Raw genomic sequence first — 21741 nt, forward strand, 5'->3', positions numbered from 1 at the left:
ATAGATTTGTTCCAGGTAATACCAGAAATAAAACTACTTCTCTCTTTGTCTTTCTCCTCACTAGTTGTTCTCAACTTTCTTGATTTTCTCTAAAGCTGGATTTCTAAATGAAATTTCTAACTTCATGGTCGTCTTGTCTGAATGTTCACAGCTGAACTGTAAACAAATCCAAATTGTTCTAATTGTGACACTGCTGTCAATTACTTGGAACTGAAAAAGGAATAGAAACATATTGTACAGAAGTTTGCTCATCTGCTAATAACTACACCATTTTCCAAATTATTAAGCAAATTGGATTTAAGTGTCATATAGAGGGGCTTGAGCCCCGGCCCCTTTTATCCTTGATGCCCTTTTTGAGTTTGTTTTTTTTTTCCAAAATTTATTTTTTAATTTTTTTTTTTAATCTGTATGTCAGAAGACCTGCTTGTGCCCCTCAGCAATAAATGAATCAAAATGTCCCCAAAGCATTGGTGGACTGACATAGCAACCAGCTGGGGATTCCAGGAAGAGTCCAAAGATGCGCATCGTAGTTCATGCAGGGTCGGCCCAAGTAGACAGAACCCCTCCCGCCCCCCCGAAACCCTTCCTACTAAGAACCTACTGCTGTGCATAATAATTTGGAACAGTGTATTTTGAGTTTTTTATTTTTTAAAAAAATACTGTTCTCATGGGGAGCTTTGTTCAGTAAAATTTGATTAATACTGTAATAGTTCATGACTTGAAAATTATACTGACCATCATTTGCATTGACCATTTAAGAAAATCTGAGAAAATATCACTTGCATAATAATTTGGAACACAGTGTATGCAGTACTTTGCAAATATTCGTAGTCTCTTTTTCCATTTTGCTTTGTTCCAACCACAGACTTGAATATGTTATTTTGGAATTTTATGTGACAGACAAACAAAAAAGGTTGCATAACTGTGAAATAGAAGGAAAATGATGCATGGTTTAATTAATTTAGTTTTTTAAAGATAAGAATCAAAAATGTTGGTCATGCATTTTACTTTACGTTTATTCTTATATCTCTACATAAAATTTTGATAATGCAGATCCACACTCTCTCACTATCTCTACCATGTTTGACTTTGGTGTGATGGTCTTTTTTTGTACTCGTTTTAGTTCAGAATGGGATGCACACCTTAAAAAAACTCTTGGTAGACAAACTGATGGGAGAGAGAGGATGCAATTGACAGAAGGCAAATACATCAGCACAAAACATAGACAGCCCCGCTCATAAAAGATAATCAATAAGACAACGTTAATCAAATAAATATTTCGCCTTTGCTTTTACCATTTATTCCACGGTGTAAAGTTCCAACTAAAACGCTGGATTTAACTGCGAAGGAAATAGCAGTAGTAGTGGGTACATTAATAGTAGCAGGGGACGCAGAAGCAGTAGTACAGTAACGGGAGAGGAAGCACTGCTGCCCACACTGAGCGGCATGAATCCCTGCTATGCATCCCAGTAATGGGATGTACACTTTCCAAAATGCTTCTCTTCTTCTCAACAGTTCACAGAATATTTTCTCAATAGTTTTGGGCCTCATCAAGAAGTTTTTTTTTAGAAAATCTAAGAAGAGTCTTTGTGTCATTTATGGTCAGTTGTGGTTTTGACTATGGAACTCTTTGGATGACATTTTGCCCAGTCTCTCTTTCACACTGTTGAATCACTAACCTTAACAATAAGGTTTTGAGAAGGTTCTTCCCTGCTGCATGTTTGTTCTAGTTGTGGATTTTGGCTCTCACTTTAGTTTGAGGCTTCCCAAACTCTTAGGAATTGCATTGTAACCTCTGCAGACTGACAGAGGTAAATTACTTTTAACCATCAGAGAGGCTCCATTTAAATTATTTATCATATCTGCAGGTCAGGTAATAATCAGGCATGGGATTGGCTTGTGAAATTGAGTTCAGCTTTTTAAAAATGTACTTTGATCATAGCTAATTCATGATTCAACAAAGAGGGTAATTACTTTTTACATGGGGCCAGGTTGGTTTTGGATATCTTTCTTCCCTTAACCATCCTGCAGTCCTAACTTGATGCTCAGAGAGAGCGAGGCAGATGTCAAGGTTGAACAAACGAGAACAACGCGGGTGTCCTGTCAGTTCCCAAAACCATTTAAAAAAAACCCAGATAAACAAACAACAAACAAAACGTAAAAGCATACACGGTGTCCACTTCACCACCTCCGGGACTGCAGGAGGGTTAATAAATGAAATGAAAGTTCAGTCTGTTGATTTGCAAAACTGTGCTTCTACAAAGAATTCATTCAGAAGCATTTTTGTCCTATGTTCGAAAAGTGTGTTGGTCTTTCAAAAAAAAATCTTAGCTAATAATAAAGTTTGTAGCTATGTGCCAAAATACAAAAGAATTTAAAAGAGTACAAAAATATTTTGTAATATGGGGAATAATATATTACAACTTTGGTAAAGCAAAGCAGATAACTCACTAGTGCAGTTTGGCTGTGCCCCTGACCATGTCCCGTTGGCCTGGCACAGCCTGGTGGTGGCACCAGTGAGCAGGTAACCGTCCATGCAGGAGTAGATGACAGAGTGGGAGAATGTTGTTCCATCAAGGCGAAATACTCTGCCGTTACTTGGAGTGCCGGGATTTCCACACTGAATAGCTGTACGAAACAAGACAGAGAATCTCGTGATTATTGGGAAAAATATATGTGCAAAAATGGCTGAAGTAAGGTCGTTGGGTAGGAATTATCCATATTCATCCTACGTTTACAAAAGGGCTGAGTGCCGGACCACGTCCCGTTGGGGAAACACATTCTCTCTGCAGACCCAATGAGCTCGTAGCCCTCTGAGCAGGTGAAGTAAACCTTGGAACGGATCCTGAAATCCGTTTGTTCCCTTGAGCCGTGGGAGGGAATGCCAGGATCGCCACAAGAACCAGCAATGTCACCTGTAGAAAGAAAATTCATCCCATGGTGTTTTGTACTTTTTTGTATGTTACAAATAAGAAGGAGGACAGTAAATAAAAAAACAAAAAAACAAAAATGACACGTCGAATCATTAAGGTCAAAAAGTGTAAAATGCCTGTTTACAAATAGAAGCGGATTGCAGACATTATGTTCATGACAAGCCCATAAGCTGCTCTAAAATTCTATGTGTGTATGTTTATGTGTACTGATGGGTGGCGGGGTGTGTAAGTGTGTGTATGTGTGTGGGGTCCTCACTCTGCCCTTGTACAACCGCCTGGTCAGCAAAACCCTGTCTGACATACACAGCACACGCCTGAGAGTGCATACACACTTTTATACACAAAAAAACACACATTCTCACACCAGTGCAGGAGTCTAGACTAACATATTGCTTCTCAAACATTGCTGGCCCACACTGCCCATTTAGCTAATGGTATGAGATTTGCATTGGGTTACTTGGGCATAAGATTAATGCCATAACTTGATTAATTTCTGCTAGCTCTGAATGACTAATTATGTCTTGAAGTAACCCTTCACATTAATTGCAGAACATAAATTTCAGGCAAGGCAGAATACTTTTCAAAGGAAAAGAACTTTTTAGTCATTCTTCTGTTGTGACTGTTCTTAAAGCTCTGCTTTCTATTTTAAAGCAGCTCTCACAGTTGTTCTGCTTACACCATACTGTGTAAGTCTAGAGAATTTTTGTAAAATAGTTTACAAAAGGCACATTCACACACATTATGAAGTAAAAGCTTTTAAAGTTAAACTGCTCCTGAGATGCTCAAAAGTACAAAACGTGGAAAGGTTTCAAACTGCACCTAATTTCTTAATCCTATGCCAAGTATCCAGATTTTATTATATTCCTAAAGTGGTTGTGATCAATACTTTTCCAGACTTGCTAAGGTTTTGTGTCTTTAAATGTTGGGTTAGAGTGCTTAAAGTGCCAGTTTGAAATCAATCATTTGCCGAGTTGTGTGCTAAGAAACAACTCTGGCTCATTTTTACAGTTTACCAATTGCTTTCCAACAGTTGATGCTCATATCTACCCATTATCATTTGTACTTTTATACTCTAAAAAGCTGTATGCAAGTTTTTCATTTTTTTCTATATGCCATTTCCTAACTATTATACGTTCATTGACAACCACCAGACAATTTTCACCTGGTTTGACAACTCGCCTTTTTAATAATATATTCATAGACTGTCCTGGGAATTATAATTAACCCTAACCTAATGTACTGGATAATGTGCCAGCAGGTAGTCACTCACAGCTTTTGGGTTTGTTCGTTATGTTAATCCGTCAAAATATGTACGACCCAAATATGGGCACAGTGGTTGATTTGGCTGCAATGTCACTGGCAGCAATATCCTTGCCTATAAAGTGCTTTTGATGCAAAGTGAAGATGACAGTGCATGTTTCCATAAAAAGAAGAAGAAAAAATAATTATTGCAAGCTCCAACTCCCGTTAAGGAACTTGTTTTGCTTTTCTAATATAGTGGTATTGACCAAGCAATACCAGCTGTCCTGTTCTAAAAATTAAAAAAAACTAAGTTAATTGTAAGATCACCTAAATGATGCTGGCAAACCATTTGTTGGCAGCGCAAAAATAATTGTGCATATTATATATTTTTTCTTGTCAGTTGTTATTACATTTGCATTGTAATACATTTTATGGGATCACTCTTGAGAGCAGCCCAAACGTATTGCAAAGTTCATAAATAAGCATCATAGTTTGCCTCAAAATGTTTGGGCACCAGGCTGAAGGATTTCACCACTCTTTAGTTTACTCTTCTCTTTTTTTCAACTTTTCTTTTAAATGGCAGAGCTAAGCTTGGAGTTAGTGCACATTAAAGAAGGACCTCAACTTTTTCAGGGAAATGCTTTTTTATTTTTATTTCCACTGTCCTTTAAAGGTTAAGCTACACTCAGTAGCTGATGAGTTTAATTTGGCGTATAGACTAGAGGTGAGAAAACGGATAACCTGGCTCTGTTTAAAGGTGATGAAATCCTCCTTCCAGCAGCTTTAAAGTTCACCAATGAATGCATTATATTTAGTTTCATGTAATCTGACCTGAATAATCCAGGTTTCATCATTATTTTTATACTACCTGAAGAAAGAAAATTAAATTTGGATGTCTTCAAATAAATCAGTACCACCTACGGTGCAGCAAAAAAAACCCAGCACGCATTATGTAGCAAATGTGTTGAAAGTGACTTTTAGGAGAATGGATGCAAGTAACATAAATGATCTCATCCATCTAAGTTAGAAAACACATAAGAGCAAATCTCAATTAGATAAATTCCCTCAAAGTATAGCGTCCACATTTGTTACAGGTCACGACTAATTTCCATATCTGTCTACATAGCTTAAGTTCTTCCTGGAGCTTAATGCGAGTTAACTTCATGCTGTAAACTTCCCTATTCCTGTCCCTTATGAAAATTCAGCCATCACTGTTTCTCCATGCAATTATCTGTTAAGCAACAAAGTCAGATGTAAAAAGTCAAAATTAGCAATTTAAAAAATGGATAACTATATATACTGCTCAAAAAAATAAAGGGAACACTTAAACAACACAATATAACTCCAAGTAAATCAAACTTCTGTGAAATCAAACTGTCCACTTAGGAAGCAACACTGATTGACAATCAATTTCACCTGCTGTTGTGCAAATGGAACTTTGTACAGAACAAAGTATTCAATGAGAATATTTCTTTCATTCAGATCTAGGATGTGTTATTTGAGTGTTCCCTTTATTTTTTTGAGCAGTGTATATATTTTTTACCAATACGGCACAAAATAAAATACCTAAAACTATGATAATTTATACAAGCACTGAATCTTTCTGTCACTATATTTATTACCTTACACACAGACAGGTCTAGGATTGTAGGACATTTCTTTTTTGTGTTGATTCAAATCCGAGAAAGCTTATTGTTCTTGCAATCTCTGATTTTCAACAAAGAAGTCTCTACGCCCAAACTACCAAATCAAATCTCAGTGTGTGATTTCTTTCATTTTGTAACACTAACCAAATAATTACCAACTCAGTTTGATTTTCACATCTGGACCTAGTGTTTTTGGACAGCATGAAAAGATTTATAAAGAAAAGAATACATAAAATTGCTTGTGAGTTCTGATGGAGAGTAATAACAAAGCTTGTATTGCTACCCCGGATTGAACTCTTATCTCTACAGGGTTCTGGTACAGACCAGCCAGGTAGAAAGCATGAATCATTTTTTTTCTAATCTATTAGCCTTCCTCACCCCAACGTTACCTCTGGGAAATTGCTGTAAATAACAATGTATTCTTAGTCAAGTCGTCTGGAATGTTTCTCACCATGCTTGTTATGTAAGTGGCAGCTGGGAGCTTTTCGGTCTGTAAGAGCCGTAATCATGCCTTCAGCAAGCTGATGGTGAACCATATAACTTGGAGTGTTTGTTTACATAGTAAGAAGATTTCCGTCCGCAAAGACAATCCAGCTTAACAAGCGTCAAGATAGGAATTTACAGGAAATCCAGAGGGAAGAAAATATGCCTTTGTGAAGCATATTAGAGGATTATGATGATGCCTAGTTGTACCTGGTTGTATCCCTCAGTTCAAGGTTAAATAAACACCCTTAGATTTTCTAAAATGACACAACAGGTCAGTAAGTGTTGATTTTAAACTAGCAGAGAAGATTATTTTTAAAGTCCAGAACTGAGCGATTGTAAGGCAAGGTTACATTCCAGCGATATTTTACCAGACAGGCACTGCTACATTCACTTTTCATGCAGCTACCTTTCCTCTGCATGTTCATCCAGGCCCTTATTATACAACCGAGTGCGGAGGCTTTAAGAAAGTGTACCTGCAAGATGTGAAGCATGCCACTTTACACTCTGGTGAGTCTACAGGATTTAGACACCTTTTATCCATCTATCAGAATCCCTGGTATGGGTTGGATGTCACGGCTTGTATATTCTGAAGTTTAAAATGCTCACCTGAGCAGAAGGGCATGGGGGAGCTCCACATCCCATTGAGCTGACACATCCGAGAAGATTCTCCTTTTAGCTGCCTCCCACCCAGACAGGAATATCGGACTGTCGAACCAAATGTGAACTTCTCTCCAGTCAGCATGCCGTTGGGTGGAGAGCCTGGATGGCCACAGTCTACAACTACACATCGAGACAGATCAAGACTGAAAAATCAGCTCCTTTTTGCCTCCCACAGCATGACAAAAGCCCTTTTGTCTACAAACCTATGCATTCGGGAAGAGGCTTGTCCCACTGTCCGGTGGGTTGACAGGTCAGCACCGGTGATCCGAACAGGTAATAACCAGGGTTGCAGTCATAGAACACCACCGTGCCGAAAGTGAAGTTGCCATGTTCTATTTTACTCTGCCGAATGGAGTTGGCTGGGATGCCGGGATCGGAGCAGTTGACCACTATACACAGAGAGACACAGAGATGGACATGCAAAAAACACAAAAGACAGACAGGAGGAAAACTTGTGTTATTTGGCATGAACCAGGGAGAGTCATTTCTTTTGGCTCCAATGGATTCTTCACTGTTTTTCGCTTAGAAAATACAATTTCAGAGCAATAATGCAGGTCATGATAAATACGGCAAAAAATGAAAAGAGCTTGTGTTTTGAAGAACAGGTAGTGACAAGGTTTTAATAAAGTTATGCAGCTTAGTATTCTTATCCAACAACTTCAATGGCATTTTTCATGAATGCTAGCAGCAAAAAACAAAAACATAAAGGCTTAAACCTTGACAACCATTAAAAATGTTATACTGATTCATCATGGAATGACTAGCTAACATATAATGTAAGTGATACTGAAAAACTTGGCAACACATTTTTCAATTCTTTTTGATTTTGTTTCTAATTCACACAAGATAAAAAAATGTTAATGCAGGCTCAAATATATGAATGCACAACCATTAGTCTTATGTTTCTCTTCTCGAATTGCAACCTGACAAAAAATCTCTTATTATAGCCAAGATCCTGGCTGGAAATATGACCACTCAATTTGGCAGATTACGTGACATTCACTTAAACTGATGTGTTTGCTGCTCACACACAGGTTTTGGTGTAGTTCACACATTTTCAGCAGATCTGAAAACAGTTTAACATGTGTTCACTGTTGGAACATGCAACCTGTCCAACCTTTCAAGCGTGTCATTAAAACTGTCACCAGTTTAGCTGCTTATTCAAATATTGGTGGGGGTGTATGTATATATTTGAACCTGTATCGTTCCAGAAATGTAGTTTAGAGCCTGTGTCGATTCAGGAAAATCCAAACAAATCTCTCTCTCCCTCCCGCTCCCCTGCCTCCAGATTAAAAAAAATAATATTTCAGTTATATGTTGTATAGTCATTCCAAGCTACAAAAAAGGAAAGTTGAATTAAATCTTCGGCTTACAGGGTTAAAAGAAAGCAAATTTACTTTTCTTCTCAGACAGAAGTTCATAGTGGTAAATGTGTTTATTATGAAAAAAGCTGATGAAAGAAAAACGATTAAATGGAAAAAAAGGAGTGATGTCTTAAGGTAAGCTCCTCCATGGGCTGCCACCTTATCGTGGTGGAGGGGTTTGAGTGCCCCAATGATCCTAGGAGCTATGCTGTCTGGGGCTTCATGCCCCTGGTAGGGTCACCCAAGGCAGACAGGTCCTAGGTGAGGGACCAGACAAAGTGCAGCCCGAAGACCCCAATGATGAAGGAAAACCTTGGACTTGGTGTTCCCTCGCCCGGACGCGGGTCACCGGGGCCCCACTCTGGAGCCAGGCCTGGAGGGGGGGCACGATGGCGAGCGTCTGGTGGCCGGGCTTTTACCCATGGAGCCCGGCCGGGCTCAGCCCGAAGAGGAAACATGGGCCCCCCCTCCCATGGGCCCACCACCCGTGGGAGGGGCCAAAGGGGTCGGGTGCACTGTGTGATGGGTGGCGGCCAAGGGAGGGGACCCTGGCGGTCCGATCCTCGGTTGCAGAAACTGGCTCTTGGGACGTGGAATGTCACCTCTCTGGTGGGGAAGGAGCCGGAGCTAGTGCGTGAGGTCGAGAGGTTCCGGCTAGAAATAGTCGGTCTCACCTCGACGCATGGCTCTGGTTCTGGAACCAGTCTCCTTGAGAGGGGCTGGACATACTTCCACTCTGGAGTTGCCCAGGGAGAGAGACGTCGGGCAGGAGTGGGCATACTTGTTGCTCCCCATCTCGGCGCCTGTACGTTGGGGTTTACCCCGGTGAACGAGAGGGTAGGATCCCTCCGCCTACGGGTGGGGGGACGGGTTCTGACTGTCGTTTGTGCTTACGGGCCGAACGACAGTTCAGATTACCCACCCTTTTTGGAGTCCTTAGAGGGGGTACTGGAGAGTGCTCCTCCTGGGGACTCCCTTGTTCTGCTGGGGGACTTCAACGCTCACGTGGGCAACGACAGTGAGACCTGGAGGGGCGTGGTTGGGAGGAACGGCCCACCCGACCTGAACTCGAGCGGTGTTCTGTTGCTGGACTTCTGTGCTCGCCATGGATTGTCCATAACGAACACCATGTTCAAGCATAAGGGTGTCCATATGTGCACTTGGCACCAGGACACCCTAGGCCGCAGTTCGATGATCGACTTTGTCATCGTTTCATCGGATCTGCGGCCGTATGTCTTGGACACTCGGGTGAAGAGAGGTGCGGAGCTGTCCACTGACCACTACCTGGTGGTGAGTTGGCTCCGGTGGCGGGGGCGAAAGCCGGTCAGACCTGGCAGGCCCAAACGTGTTGTGAGGGTCTGCTGGGAACGTCTGGCGGAATCCCCTGTGAGACGGAGCTTTAACTCCCATCTCCGGCAAAACTTCGAACACGTCCCGGGGGAGGTGGGGGACATGGAGTCTGAGTGGACCGTGTTCCGTGCCTCCATTGTCGAGGCGGCCGATCGGAGCTGTGGCCGCAAGGTTGTCGGTGCCTGTCGCGGCGGCAACCCTCGAACCCGTTGGTGGACACCTTCGGTGAGGGATGCCGTCAGGCTGAAGAAGGAGTCCTATCGAGCCTTTTTGGCCTGTGGGACTCCGGAAGCAGCTGATGGGTACCGGCGGGCGAAGCGGCATGCGGCTCGGGCGGTTGCTGAGGCAAAAACTCGGGTGTGGGAGGAGTTTGGAGAGGCCATGGAGAAAGACTTCCGCACGGCTTCGAGGCGATTCTGGTCCACCATCCGGCGTCTCAGGGGGGGGAAGCGGTGCAGCACCAACACTGTTTATAGTGGGGATGGTGTGCTGCTGACCTCTACTCGGGACGTTGTGGGCCGGTGGGCAGAGTACTTCGAAGACCTCCTCAATCCCACCAACATGCCTTCCACTGAGGAAGCGGAGCCTGGGGACTCTGGGTTGGGCTCTCCAATCTCTGGGGGCGAGGTCGCCGAGGTGGTTAAAAAGCTCCTCGGTGGCAAGGCCCCGGGGGTGGATGAGATCCGCCCGGAGTTCCTTAAGGCTCTGGATGTTGTAGGGTTGTGTTGGTTGACGCGACTCTGCAATATCGCATGGACATCGGGGGCAGTTCCCCTGGATTGGCAGACTGGGGTGGTGGTTCCCCTGTTCAAAAAGGGGGACCGGAGGGTGTGCTACAATTATAGAGGGGTCACACTCTTAAGCCTCCCTGGCAAGGTCTATTCAGGGGTCCTGGAGAGGAGGGTCCGTCGGATAGTCGAACCTCAGATTCAGGAAGAGCAGTGTGGTTTTCGTCCTGGTCGTGGAACACTGGACCAGCTCTACACCCTCAGCAGGGTCCTGGAGGGTGCATGGGAGTTCGCCCAACCAGTCTACATGTGTTTTGTGGACTTGGAGAAGGCGTTCGACCGTGTCCCTCGGGGAGCCCTGTGGGGGGTTCTCCGGGAGTATGGGGTACCGGGCCCTTTGATACGGGCTGTCAGGTCCCTGTATGACCGGTGTCAGAGTCTGGTCCGCATTGCCGGCAGTAAGTCGGGCTCGTTTCCGGTGAGAGTTGGACTCCGCCAGGGCTGCCCTTTGTCACCGATTCTGTTCATCACTTTCATGGACAGAATTTCTAGGCGCAGCCAAGGTGTTGAGGGGATCCGATTTGGTGGCCTCAGGATCTCATCTCTGCTTTTCGCAGACGATGTGGTCCTTTTGGCTTCATCAGATCGTGATCTGCAGCTCTCGCTGGATCGGTTCGCAGCCGAGTGTGAAGCGGCCGGGATGGGGATCAGTGCCTCCAAATCCGAGGCCATGGTCTTGAGCCGGAAAAGGGTAGAGTGCCTTCTCCGGGTCAGGGGGGGTGTCCTGCCCCAAGTGGAGGAGTTTAAGTATCTCGGGATCTTGTTCACGAATGGGGGAAGAAGGGAGCGGGAGATCGACAGGCGGATTGGCGCAGCGTCTGCTGTCAAGCGGGCGCTGTACCGGTCCGTCGTGGTGAAGAGAGAGCTGAGCCAAAAAGCGAAGCTCTCGATTTACCGGTCGATCTACGTTCCCACCCTCATCTATGGTCATGAGCTTTGGGTCATGACCGAAAGAACGAGATCGCGGATACAAGCGGCCGAAATGGGTTTTCTCCGTAGGGTGGCTGGGCTCTCCCTTAGAGATAGGGTGAGAAGCTCAGTCATCCGGGAGGGACTCAGAGTAGAGCCGCTGCTCCTTCACATCGAGAGGAGCCAGTTGAGGTGGCTTGGGCATCTGGTCAGGATGCCTCCTGGACGCCTCCCTGGTGAGGTGTTCCGGGCACGTCCCACCGGGAGGAGGCCCCGGGGAAGACCCAGGACACGCTGGAGGGACTATGTCTCTCGGCTGGCCTGGGAACGCCTCGGGATTCCCCCGGAGGAGCTGGAAGAAGTGGCTGGGGAGAGGGAAGTCTGGGCCTCCCTTCTGAAGCTGCTACCCCCGCGACCCGACCTCGGATAAGCGGAAGAAGATGGATGGATGGATGGATGGATGGGTCTTAAGGTAAGGATTGGGGCTGAGAGATGAATTGGGTCCATAGCAGCAGGAGCATGCAGTAATGGTAAGAAAGAATGAGCTAAAAAAGAAAGTTAGGGGTCAATACACTTAACTTTTCTCCCCACCTTTACACGTTGGGGGCGGGTGGCTCCACTGCCTGTTGGCCTGGCACTGAGCACGTGCGGGCCCCTCCATTTCGTATCCCCGGTTGCAAACAAAGCTGACCACTTCGTTGAGGTTAAAGCCATTTCCCACCGTGCGGCCGTAGATGGGACTTCCTGGGTGGCCACAGCTGATCGCTAGGGGAAAATGTTCACATGCATGAAACTGAATACAGGCTAATGACCAAAAATATCTTGGAAGCGTTCGTTTTATAATATCCACCGTTTTGACCTATGATTATTTGCTGCCATACCTGTTCTGCTCTTTTGAGCAACATAAGTCCACAATTTATCACTTCAAATTAAATTAGAAACAATTTTCCAATTTTGTATCTAGTGAAACTTTTAGAATAAGGACAAAACTAACTGTGTGGCTTATATTGCAAAAGATGAAACATGCACCACTGAAATATTCATCCTCAGCAAATGGAATGCGACCATAGGAAAAAGAAAATATGGGATCACTGTTCTTTGAGGATGTTCATTGAGGTGTTTTATTTAGTAGAACAGGGGGAAAAAATGACAGTCATTTCCCCAAACTATTCCCAATGACAGCTGGAGATTGTGATTGGAGCTTTGTAAAACAGGCCTCATGCACATAAAAAATTGACAGTAATTCACATTTAAATCAAGCAGATAAAAAAAACATTGTTTCTGGTACTGAGAAAAAAAACATTTTATATTCACATATTTTGATTTTATGACCAGGATAAGTTAAATTTTCCAATAACTATGTACTAAATAAGGAAGATAGACTTCAATGAGTTCATGCATCAGGGTGGCAATCCAAAATGTTGTAGTGAGATGAAAAATTGAAGGTGAAAAATTGACAAAAAAAGACCAGCAAAAAAGATTAAAAATAAATACAAAGAGGAAGAAAAGAAAGTAAAAACCCACACAAAAAATGCTAAATAAAAATGTAGAAACAAAGCTAGCAGTTTTTGACTGAATTGTAATAACATGGTTTATAAATCTTGGAATACATAGGAACAGTCAAGTGTTACCCCATGAATTGAAGAGAATCCATCACAGGTTGTAAAAGTCTGGATATAAAATATGAAATTAAGGCAGTGAAATAATTCAGGTGGATTTTGGATTGTTTTAGAGTTTATTGCTATTGTAACAAAAGTATATGCAACATACTTATCCCAAAAAACTGCTTGAACAGCAATAAATATACGCTACAAATATCAAAAATATAAGTCTTAGGATTTGTTTTTTAATGCTAAAACAGCAGAGATTGCCTGTAAACGACTTTTCAATAAATGTATAATTGCAATGCTTTGCAAAAGTAATGACTACTCCTTACACTTTTTAGATTTAAACTAAAACCACAAATATTAATGCATTTCATCATGGTTTTGTGAAGCAGACTAACACAAAATGATGGATAATTATGAAATAGAGGGGCAAATGATGGGGTGTAAACCTTCAATTCTTTTCATAAAAAATCTAAAACGTGGTAAGCATATTTATTGATCTTGTAGACTCAGAACATTTTAGAATCACCTTTCACTGCAATTACAACTGGAAGTCTTTTCAGAGTATGTGTCTCCCTACTATACAGTTGTCTCGATACTGAAATTGTTGCCCATTCTTCTTCGTAAAATGGCTAAAGCTTAATCATGGAGAGTGTCTGTGAAAATCCATTTTCTCAGATAGATTTAGGTGCTTCTAACACATTTATCTAATTGATTTCATTATACTCCCACTGTATTCTAAGGGTGTGGCCTGCAGCAAGATAAACCTCTGTCCAAGCCTCAAAGCTTTTACAGCAACTAGCAGATTTTCTTCCAGAATTGGATTTTATTTAGGGGGAAAACTGAAAAAGGGTTTCCAGACTTTTACATGGAAAAAATATTGAAGACCATTTTAAATTTTTTTATTTAGCTTCATAATTATACTCTATTTTCTGTATTTCTACAACAAAAATTCAGAGTAAAATAAAGTGTAATCTGTAAAATGCCAAATTTTTAAAAAAAGGGGTGTAAATCCTTTTGCAAAACAGTGTAACGTGACTGAAAAAACTACATGTGGTTTCCAAGGCTAGAGGTTTATCTCGTTACCATACACAGGCTAGATGCAAGCAGTTGCCAAGTCTCCATATTATTATTTGATTTTAAAGCCTTTTGTTCACATCCTTACAAGAAATAATAATAGTTCCAATTTTCAGTCACCGTTTTTTGGTCATATTCTGCATTGACTCTCTGTCCTCTGTTTGTCATTGTTCCGTGTAATTGTTCATCTTGATTACTTTGTTCACTGAAACTATTCGGCGTTTGTGTGGTGATTGTGTAAACAGACATCCAATAGTTATTGGCAGATTCTCTCTTTCATCCCCTTCTCCAACTTCCCGGTTTGAAATATATCTGGGAGAAGAGGAGCCCACCCAAACTAGAAAGAGACGACTGCTGGGTGGCAAAACAGAGAAGAGAAAAACAAGGAAAGAGGAAGAGTGGACACATAAGGAGATGAAGAAAAGGGAGGGAAAGGAAATCTTAAAGTGAAGGGAAATGAAGACAAGAGGCCACAAGAGAGAGGCGGAAGCAAAGAAACTCGATCAGCGAGAATCAGAAGTTACTTTGCATGCTGCAGATACGCAGCCATCTGACACTGCCAGCAGGCCCTGTGGCTGCACACACGCACACATTCAAACACATTTCATAGTCTCATCATCATTCTCTGTTTGTATCTCTAAACAAGAGCCTCTCATCTCCATAATTACAGTATAATTTGGCTGTAAAATAATTTCCCTCAATAACTCCTGCATGAATAACCTCAATAAAAACAGTTACAGCTTAGAGAGACTCCCCAACATGCCAAGGGATGCACAAGCCATCCTGGCCATGCAAACACAGACGTGTGTCCTTCAAAATGCAAATGCATGCTCATGAAACTATACTGGATAGTCTTTATATTAAACATTTTATTCTGTTTCTTGGTAATATTTAAAACAAAGCAGCCCCCGCTATTCCTTTTTGGACTCCAACTCTGTCTTCCCAATTTAGTCAACAATTGGCCCTGTCGCTTTAGGGAAGCTAGGCCCTATAATTGGCCTCATCATCACCACCTCCACTGTGCTCTCTGCGTGGCTTAAAAAAAATCATGACACTCACAGCAAGTGACCAATTTTAGAGAATTTTCCACAGCAGCCCGGACACGTCAGAGGCTTCTGTTGTGTCCTCAAGCCCCAATAATAATCTCATCCCAGACCAATAAGACAGATTTGTCCCTCTGGCTCTTTAAGGATTCTAGTGTGGGGCTGTAAATCCCGAGTAGCACTGGCTGCCAATCCACCACTGTTTTTTCCCCTCAAAAGCTGACCATGCAACAGTTGTGCTAGTTGTCAATGTATTCATCATTAATGGATTTATTTCCCAACTTCATCATAAAAAGCCCTCTCTATTAAAACAGTATAATAGTAAGTGTAATGTTGGTGCACTTGCAGTTTACAGGCGATTTGGACGGAAAATATGGCATATATGGTCAGTCTGACACAACTGCTGATGCCTGATTAATTAATTTAATCAATAAGGGCTCATCAAACATTCTCTCTCCACAATTTCCCTTAATAATTAGCTTGTCTCCAAAAAACCACATGTGGACCACTATCTTGAGGTGATTTCTTAGGGCAAAATTAGATGTTGTGAGAAAACTAACTGCAAATGAACTTAGTGCTTTACTGGTCTTGTCCCTTATCTCTGTAATATTCTTTTTCATATTTTCAAATTTTGGATACTGTAATGAATAAAACGTATTCGAACTAAAACCCTGAAGACAACTGAAAAGCAAAAAGTGGGAAAATGGTGACATAAACGTTTTAATATGTTACTTTGTTGTACAGTTTACAGTCAGTAATTAAAAAATAATAATACATAGCTCCTCTGCACATGCACACTTTATAGTCAGTTTTCCCTGAATTTTGTTACCCCTGAACCAGAACAAAGATGTTTGTTTTAATGATGTGCTCAATCGCCTCACATCCAAGGCTAAACTTTGATTTAGTTATCTCTATTGACTGACTCTCCCTCACCTCGGCTTGGAAAACATGTCTTCGTCAATAAGCATCACCGTTTTTATTCTATTTTCAAGGCAGTTAAGTTTGAAATTGAACTGCTCTCCTCCTTTGTTATTGATAAAAACTGTGCTGAGCTTCGAAGCAATAGCGATTGGATTTTATCTCATTATACCAGTTTTTAAGACAGATTTGAAGACAGAGTATACTTGTTTCACGCTTAGAAATTTGCCTTAATTTGTTGGTCAGTCAATTTTATTTTAAGAAACTTGGAAGCAGTTTGTCACCCAGCAGATCTTTCCAATGTGAGGTTGTTTTTCAATGTGTTTTTCATTTGTATGCCCCTGAAGTGATTTCCAAGTTGTTTTGCACCGACTCTTGAGCTCTTGAGGGAAAGAAGGCAATCAAACTTTAAACAAATAGCTGGACACTTCAGGCTAAAGCTGCCTGTTTGTACAAAACATAGAAGAATCGGTCTAAGTCTTTCTGTACAGCTAGGCGCCAACAACACAAAATGTAAACTGCTTTTCTCAGACAGCTAAACAGTATGGTAAGTATTATTACAAGAGTTCTTCTAACCACTTCTATCAATTTGCAGAGTTGTAAGAACAGAAGGTAAATTCCTTACGTATGCAGATGGGCAGCTGTCCGGACCACTGGTTATCTTGGAGGCAGATTCGAACCGATGAGCCTATGAGGCGGTAGCCAGGCAGACACTGATACACAACTGTGTCACGGTACCCAAAGTTTTCCCCGATGACCTGGCCGTTCACAATTCCCTCTGGGATTCCACAGTGGCCAGCTAGACAGGAAAAAAAAACCAAACAGTAGTTAATTTGAAGGCCAGTCAATTCAAGAAAAGTAATTTGACAATTTTTCGATGTTTTCTTCATTTTTGAACAACATATCACTGGAATCCCAAAGCCCAACAAATAGCTTGGTAATTGTTTCCACACTGATAAATGTCAGTGACTTTGTTATTCTTTACATGTGTTTTTAAATTAATGGGGCATGATGTGATGTTTTCTGAGAGCTTTTAGCCTACTTCATGCTGGCAGAAGCTTCTATTTAAGTCATTTGTAAATTCTACGGGTCTGGTAAGGGAGTGGCTATTGATACTGAACTCCACTTTCCAAAAATGTGGTGGTTCCCCATCAATTCAAGACTTTGAAAGAAGGCAAACACTTTATTAATAGAACCAGGTTAGTTAGGGCAGCTAACTAAACAACTGTAAAAATGTTGGTTTTTTTTGTGCTTTCCTGGGTTATCGTCTCATATAACAGCATAGTGTAATCTGAAGGCCAGTCACTTCAGAAAATAAAGATCTGGAAGAAGTGTGTCAAAGAATCCAAAACAAGATGCAAATACGTTTTGTTACAAACTTGATCAAACTCCGTTACAATTTAGTTCAACTCATTCATCTGCAACTTTCAAATGAAGATATTTAAAGGGTTCACATGATTTTGAGGCTTCCATTTACTCCATGAAAAGATTCATTCGCACAGGTTTGATTGATGTGCAGCGCTACCACGAGTCACTTAAAAGCCATTTCACAAAGTCAGAAGGGAACGCGTATTTTTCTGCTCACAGATATTTTTTGGATTGAGTATTGATTTTGTTCTTTACAGTAGATAAAACCTTCACTGCAACGCCGACGTCAGCAAAAGCTAACGATTTAAACACGGCCAGGGAGGTGGAACAGAACAAGAAGAGAAAAAGGTTGCATCATATTAACTTTGTCATCTGACATTGTGTTTGAGGTGTTGATTACTTGAGTTAAAGGACACTCCTTGGGGGGACACAAATCGGACTTTTTCTGAATATGTTGTAAACACGTGAACACAGAGAAAAAGGGAATCAATTATTAGCCTGAAGCCACAATGGTTTATTAAAGTCTTATTTGTTTACTTCGAAGGATCACTTAGTGCTAGCAATAAATAGCACATATTAAATGCGCTTACAACATGTTTTGCAGTTTTTAGCTTGAATATCTGTAGAGACTAAAGTCACAACAACGGTATAGATATATAATCGGGTCAATAATATGACAGTTTGAAACCAAACGGGATAAATTGGTAGAGTTTTTTTTTTTTTTTTTGCTAAATTACATATAGGCATTTGTAGGATGAGATAACATTACAGAAAAATACATACAAAAATACAGAGAAAATGTGGAAAAAAATGTATGACATAATTTTTACTACAAATAGAGAAAGCAAAAAATTATTATTTCAAATACTTTTAAAAATAATATTCTAATGTAATTTAGAACATTTGTGGTTAATTAAATATATTCATGTTTTGTTCATGTTTTAATTTGCTAAATTTAGTAGTATTTCAGTTAAATAAAATGAAAGATATGAATAGATCTTTCTTTCAGCATAATTACAGAATAAACACTTGTTAAATGTAGGAGTTTCAGTTTTAACTGCATATAATATTAAATTTGGTGTTTGTCTCTTCAGAAAGTCACCTGAATAAAATGATAATATTGGATTAATTAGTTGTCCTACCGTAATGCTATAGTGCAACATGCTTGACACACATGTTGACTGTAGCTTTATTGAGCAGTTTTAAGACGGGGTTACTTTAATAAGAACGATAAGCATTTTTTTAGGCTAATGGAGATATTTCTAAACAACTGCATCGTGTTTGTTATTTTCAAGGGAACAAGGGAAAGGTGTAGTAGCCTTCTTTCAGCCAGCTAAGCAGAAGGTGGAGCAATGGGTCTGGAAGAGACAGCACTGTGTTATTCTACCCTCAAATCAGTCAGAGAAAACTCTGGTCACTTTAGCACTTTAGAGTCTCGCTAAATGAATTTTAAATAATAGGAACAGCATGATGGAATATATTTTTAATGCTTTTTAAAACTGTAACTTTTTAAGAAACCTTTGCATATTTTTTATTACTGTAAATCAAACTATATGTTACGTCAGTCCAACTTGACACAAGTTTCTTTTTCTACCGTGATATTACCATAAAAGAAAAAAAGTGTTGTATTTCGCCATATGACGTTAACAACCCTATCCAACTTCAGTATGTCGACCATCCCATCACTGGTTTGACAGCAGCTATCTTGACCTTAAGTAAAAGTATAAAAGATCAGGAAGTGGAACACGTTGCTTATTTTAAAAAGCTTGGTACAGTTGTGGATGGCAAACTTTCTGTCCAATTCCATGTAGACTACATTTCTAAATAGTCAAGGCATTGACTCTCGTTGGAAGAAATTAGGAAGGTTTAACTTTGTTTTAGTCAGATATTTTGTGAATTTCAGTACTTATTTGTATGAACCTTATTTGCTACACACTAAAGAAAATGGTCCATTCCAAGTACAACTAATGGATAATAAAAGTATATTTTCTGATTTTTGGAACACCAATATGACTGACTGAATGTCCTATTAGTGTCATGAGATGTTGGAGCTTACCTCATATTTAGGTACTCAGGAGCACTCATGATCTAAAAGCCTTAAAAAACGTCCCATGTACAAAAGGAAAATAAACTGTGCCAACTGAGCCAACAGGGCATGAAATAAACAAAGAAGCTGACAAATGACTAAGAGAGGTGATTGTTAAGTGGAGACAGGTAAGCTTGTTGGGAATATGGAGTAGATGGTGAATTGGGGAGATAGAACAAGGACAACTGAGGACATCTAGAAAGTATGGCAACAATAACAACAACAAGCCATCAAAGCTAAGTGTAACCTGATACAGAAGGAAGAAAAAACAAAACAGCAATGACTGAAGCTTGACAAGAATAGAAAGTAGAGAAATAAAACAAAAGCTTGAAACATGACCAGAGACTTAAGCTATGACAGTTTGTAGCATAAATGTCTATTAGTTGTTGACTAAATTATGCCCCAACATCATTTTAAATGAAGCATTACAGTATTTGTATTTAAATCCTGCTCCCCTTAGCTTGTGATGTATTCCTGCAAGCCTTCCTCCTGCTGAGGCTTCACCATAAAATGACAGCTCCCTGTCATAACACGTGTTACCCCTGGCTGGCACGCTGGCAGAAGAAAGATACAGTTTCTGTGGGAATCATATATAAAAAATGAAGTTCTAAATTAACTCAGAGTGAAGCCGAAGCTCAGCCAAGATGGTGTTGTTCACGAGGTGGACAAGGTCAGAGGGGAGCAGCTGTGAGGCCAGACATGAGGTGTAAGGCAGGACCCTTCCTTTGATACCTGTCCTCATTAGATTGACGTGAAAAAATCACATCTTCCTCGCTTTCATTCTAATGGTGTTTCTTGATACAGAGCCTCACAAAAGTATTTTTACCCACGGGATCCTTTTAGTGTTTGTCACATTACAGCCAAAAAATCTTAATGGATTTTAGTGGGATTTCATGCGATAAGCCAACACAAAGTAGTGTGTAGTCACATATGTTTTTTTCTAATTATTTTACAAATAGAAATCTGAAAGGTGTGGCATGAATGTGTATTTTTTAACTAAACTTTATTCTAATACCGCATAATGAAATACAATGCAAGCAACTGCTTTTAAAAAGTTGGCTAAATTGTTCAAATATGTTGAAATGAAAATCCAAGAAAAAGTTCAAGTTGTTTGCCCAGGGCAAGTTACTGTTTGCACGATGGAGTGAAAGGGCCAAGTAAAAATAAGTAAATCAATAATAAAATATTTAAATTAATATTCATTAGGCATGGAATATTGTAATTTTTCTCTTGCAAACGTGTGACTTTTCAACATCAGATCATATCTAATTTTCTTCTTACATAAATGTGAAAAATAATTTTTAATGTACAATGCTCCTAATCAAAAGTATTTTTGTGGGTGTGGTTGAAGCAGTGTTCTTTATCCATCATAAGCTTAGGATAAAAATCAGAAAATTACTGATTTGCTAAAAAATGTTACTCTAGATTTTCCATAAAATTCTATAAAAAATGTGCAATTTACTTTCGCAATTACTCACCTAAACACTTTGTTTCCGTTCCACTCCAAAGCCCAGATGACAAGCACTCTCTGACAGCTGACCCCACCAACATGAAGCCAACATCGCACGTAAAGATGGCCGTAGCGCCAAAAGTCATTTGAGTACCAATCTTCTTTCCATTGTGAGACGATGGCAGGTCACCACATGAGATAACTGCAAAACATGGTTGGACACAGACAATTTAATAATCAGCTGCTAGCCACTTTAGCACCGGGTTAATTTGAGAAGCTGCATTTCAGTTTCAGCAAGAAGTGCTACCATCCTGGCAAGATGTGCAGCAGGCAAATTTGGTTCTGCTGTTTTTCTCCTTCTCCACTTACAAAGTGCCCAGTGAAGAAAATAACAGGACATGGAGAAGTGCCACTGTATTCTTTGACTAAAAATAATGGTGATCCAAAATGTCAAAGAATCCCAGAAAGAGATCTCCTGAATGACAACTAAAAATGTCAACTCTCCCAGGTTAAATTATGGATTGAAAGGATGAAAGTTTAACCTTGTATGGTGACTCTGTCATCTTTGGATAACATCAAATTAGATGAAGGAAAAAAAAAAGAATTTAAACATGACAGTCGATATAAAATGACAAGCTTTTACAGGCTATTTTTTTTTTATGACAGAACTGTCAGATGGGTTTATATGTAAGCCAAGTTTTGATTCCAGCTGATTCTAGCTGTCATGAAGCTTCTGGTTCTAGCATTACGCACAAAATGAGAAACTGGGTACAACGTGTTATATGGGTAACAAGTTCATGGTTCAGGTAACATA

The 21741-nt window shown here is 40.6% G+C and overlaps 1 protein-coding gene across 7 annotated transcripts in view; it reads right to left on the minus strand.

Moving 5' to 3' along the window:
- Positions 1–21741, minus strand: part of LOC114156180 (CUB and sushi domain-containing protein 3-like) — a 404435-nt gene that overhangs the window by 18843 nt on the left and 363851 nt on the right. For 4 of the 7 annotated variants that reach the window (XM_028036459.1, XM_028036458.1, XM_028036456.1 and 1 more), the window contains 7 exons: positions 20956–21129; positions 16649–16822; positions 11958–12143; positions 7171–7356; positions 6914–7087; positions 2733–2915; positions 2452–2628 (listed from right to left, as the gene is read on the minus strand). In XM_028036459.1, coding sequence (XP_027892260.1) covers positions 2452–2628; positions 2733–2915; positions 6914–7087; positions 7171–7356; positions 11958–12143; positions 16649–16822; positions 20956–21129 — 1254 coding nt within the window. The remainder of the gene's footprint in view (positions 1–2451; positions 2629–2732; positions 2916–6913; positions 7088–7170; positions 7357–11957; positions 12144–16648; positions 16823–20955; positions 21130–21741) is intronic. The other 3 variants (XM_028036460.1, XM_028036457.1, XM_028036454.1) reach the window with 1 other exon arrangement.

This window comes from Xiphophorus couchianus, chromosome 13 (assembly GCF_001444195.1).
Source record: "Xiphophorus couchianus chromosome 13, X_couchianus-1.0, whole genome shotgun sequence".
In the NCBI taxonomy this organism is placed as follows: Eukaryota; Metazoa; Chordata; class Actinopteri; order Cyprinodontiformes; family Poeciliidae; genus Xiphophorus; species Xiphophorus couchianus.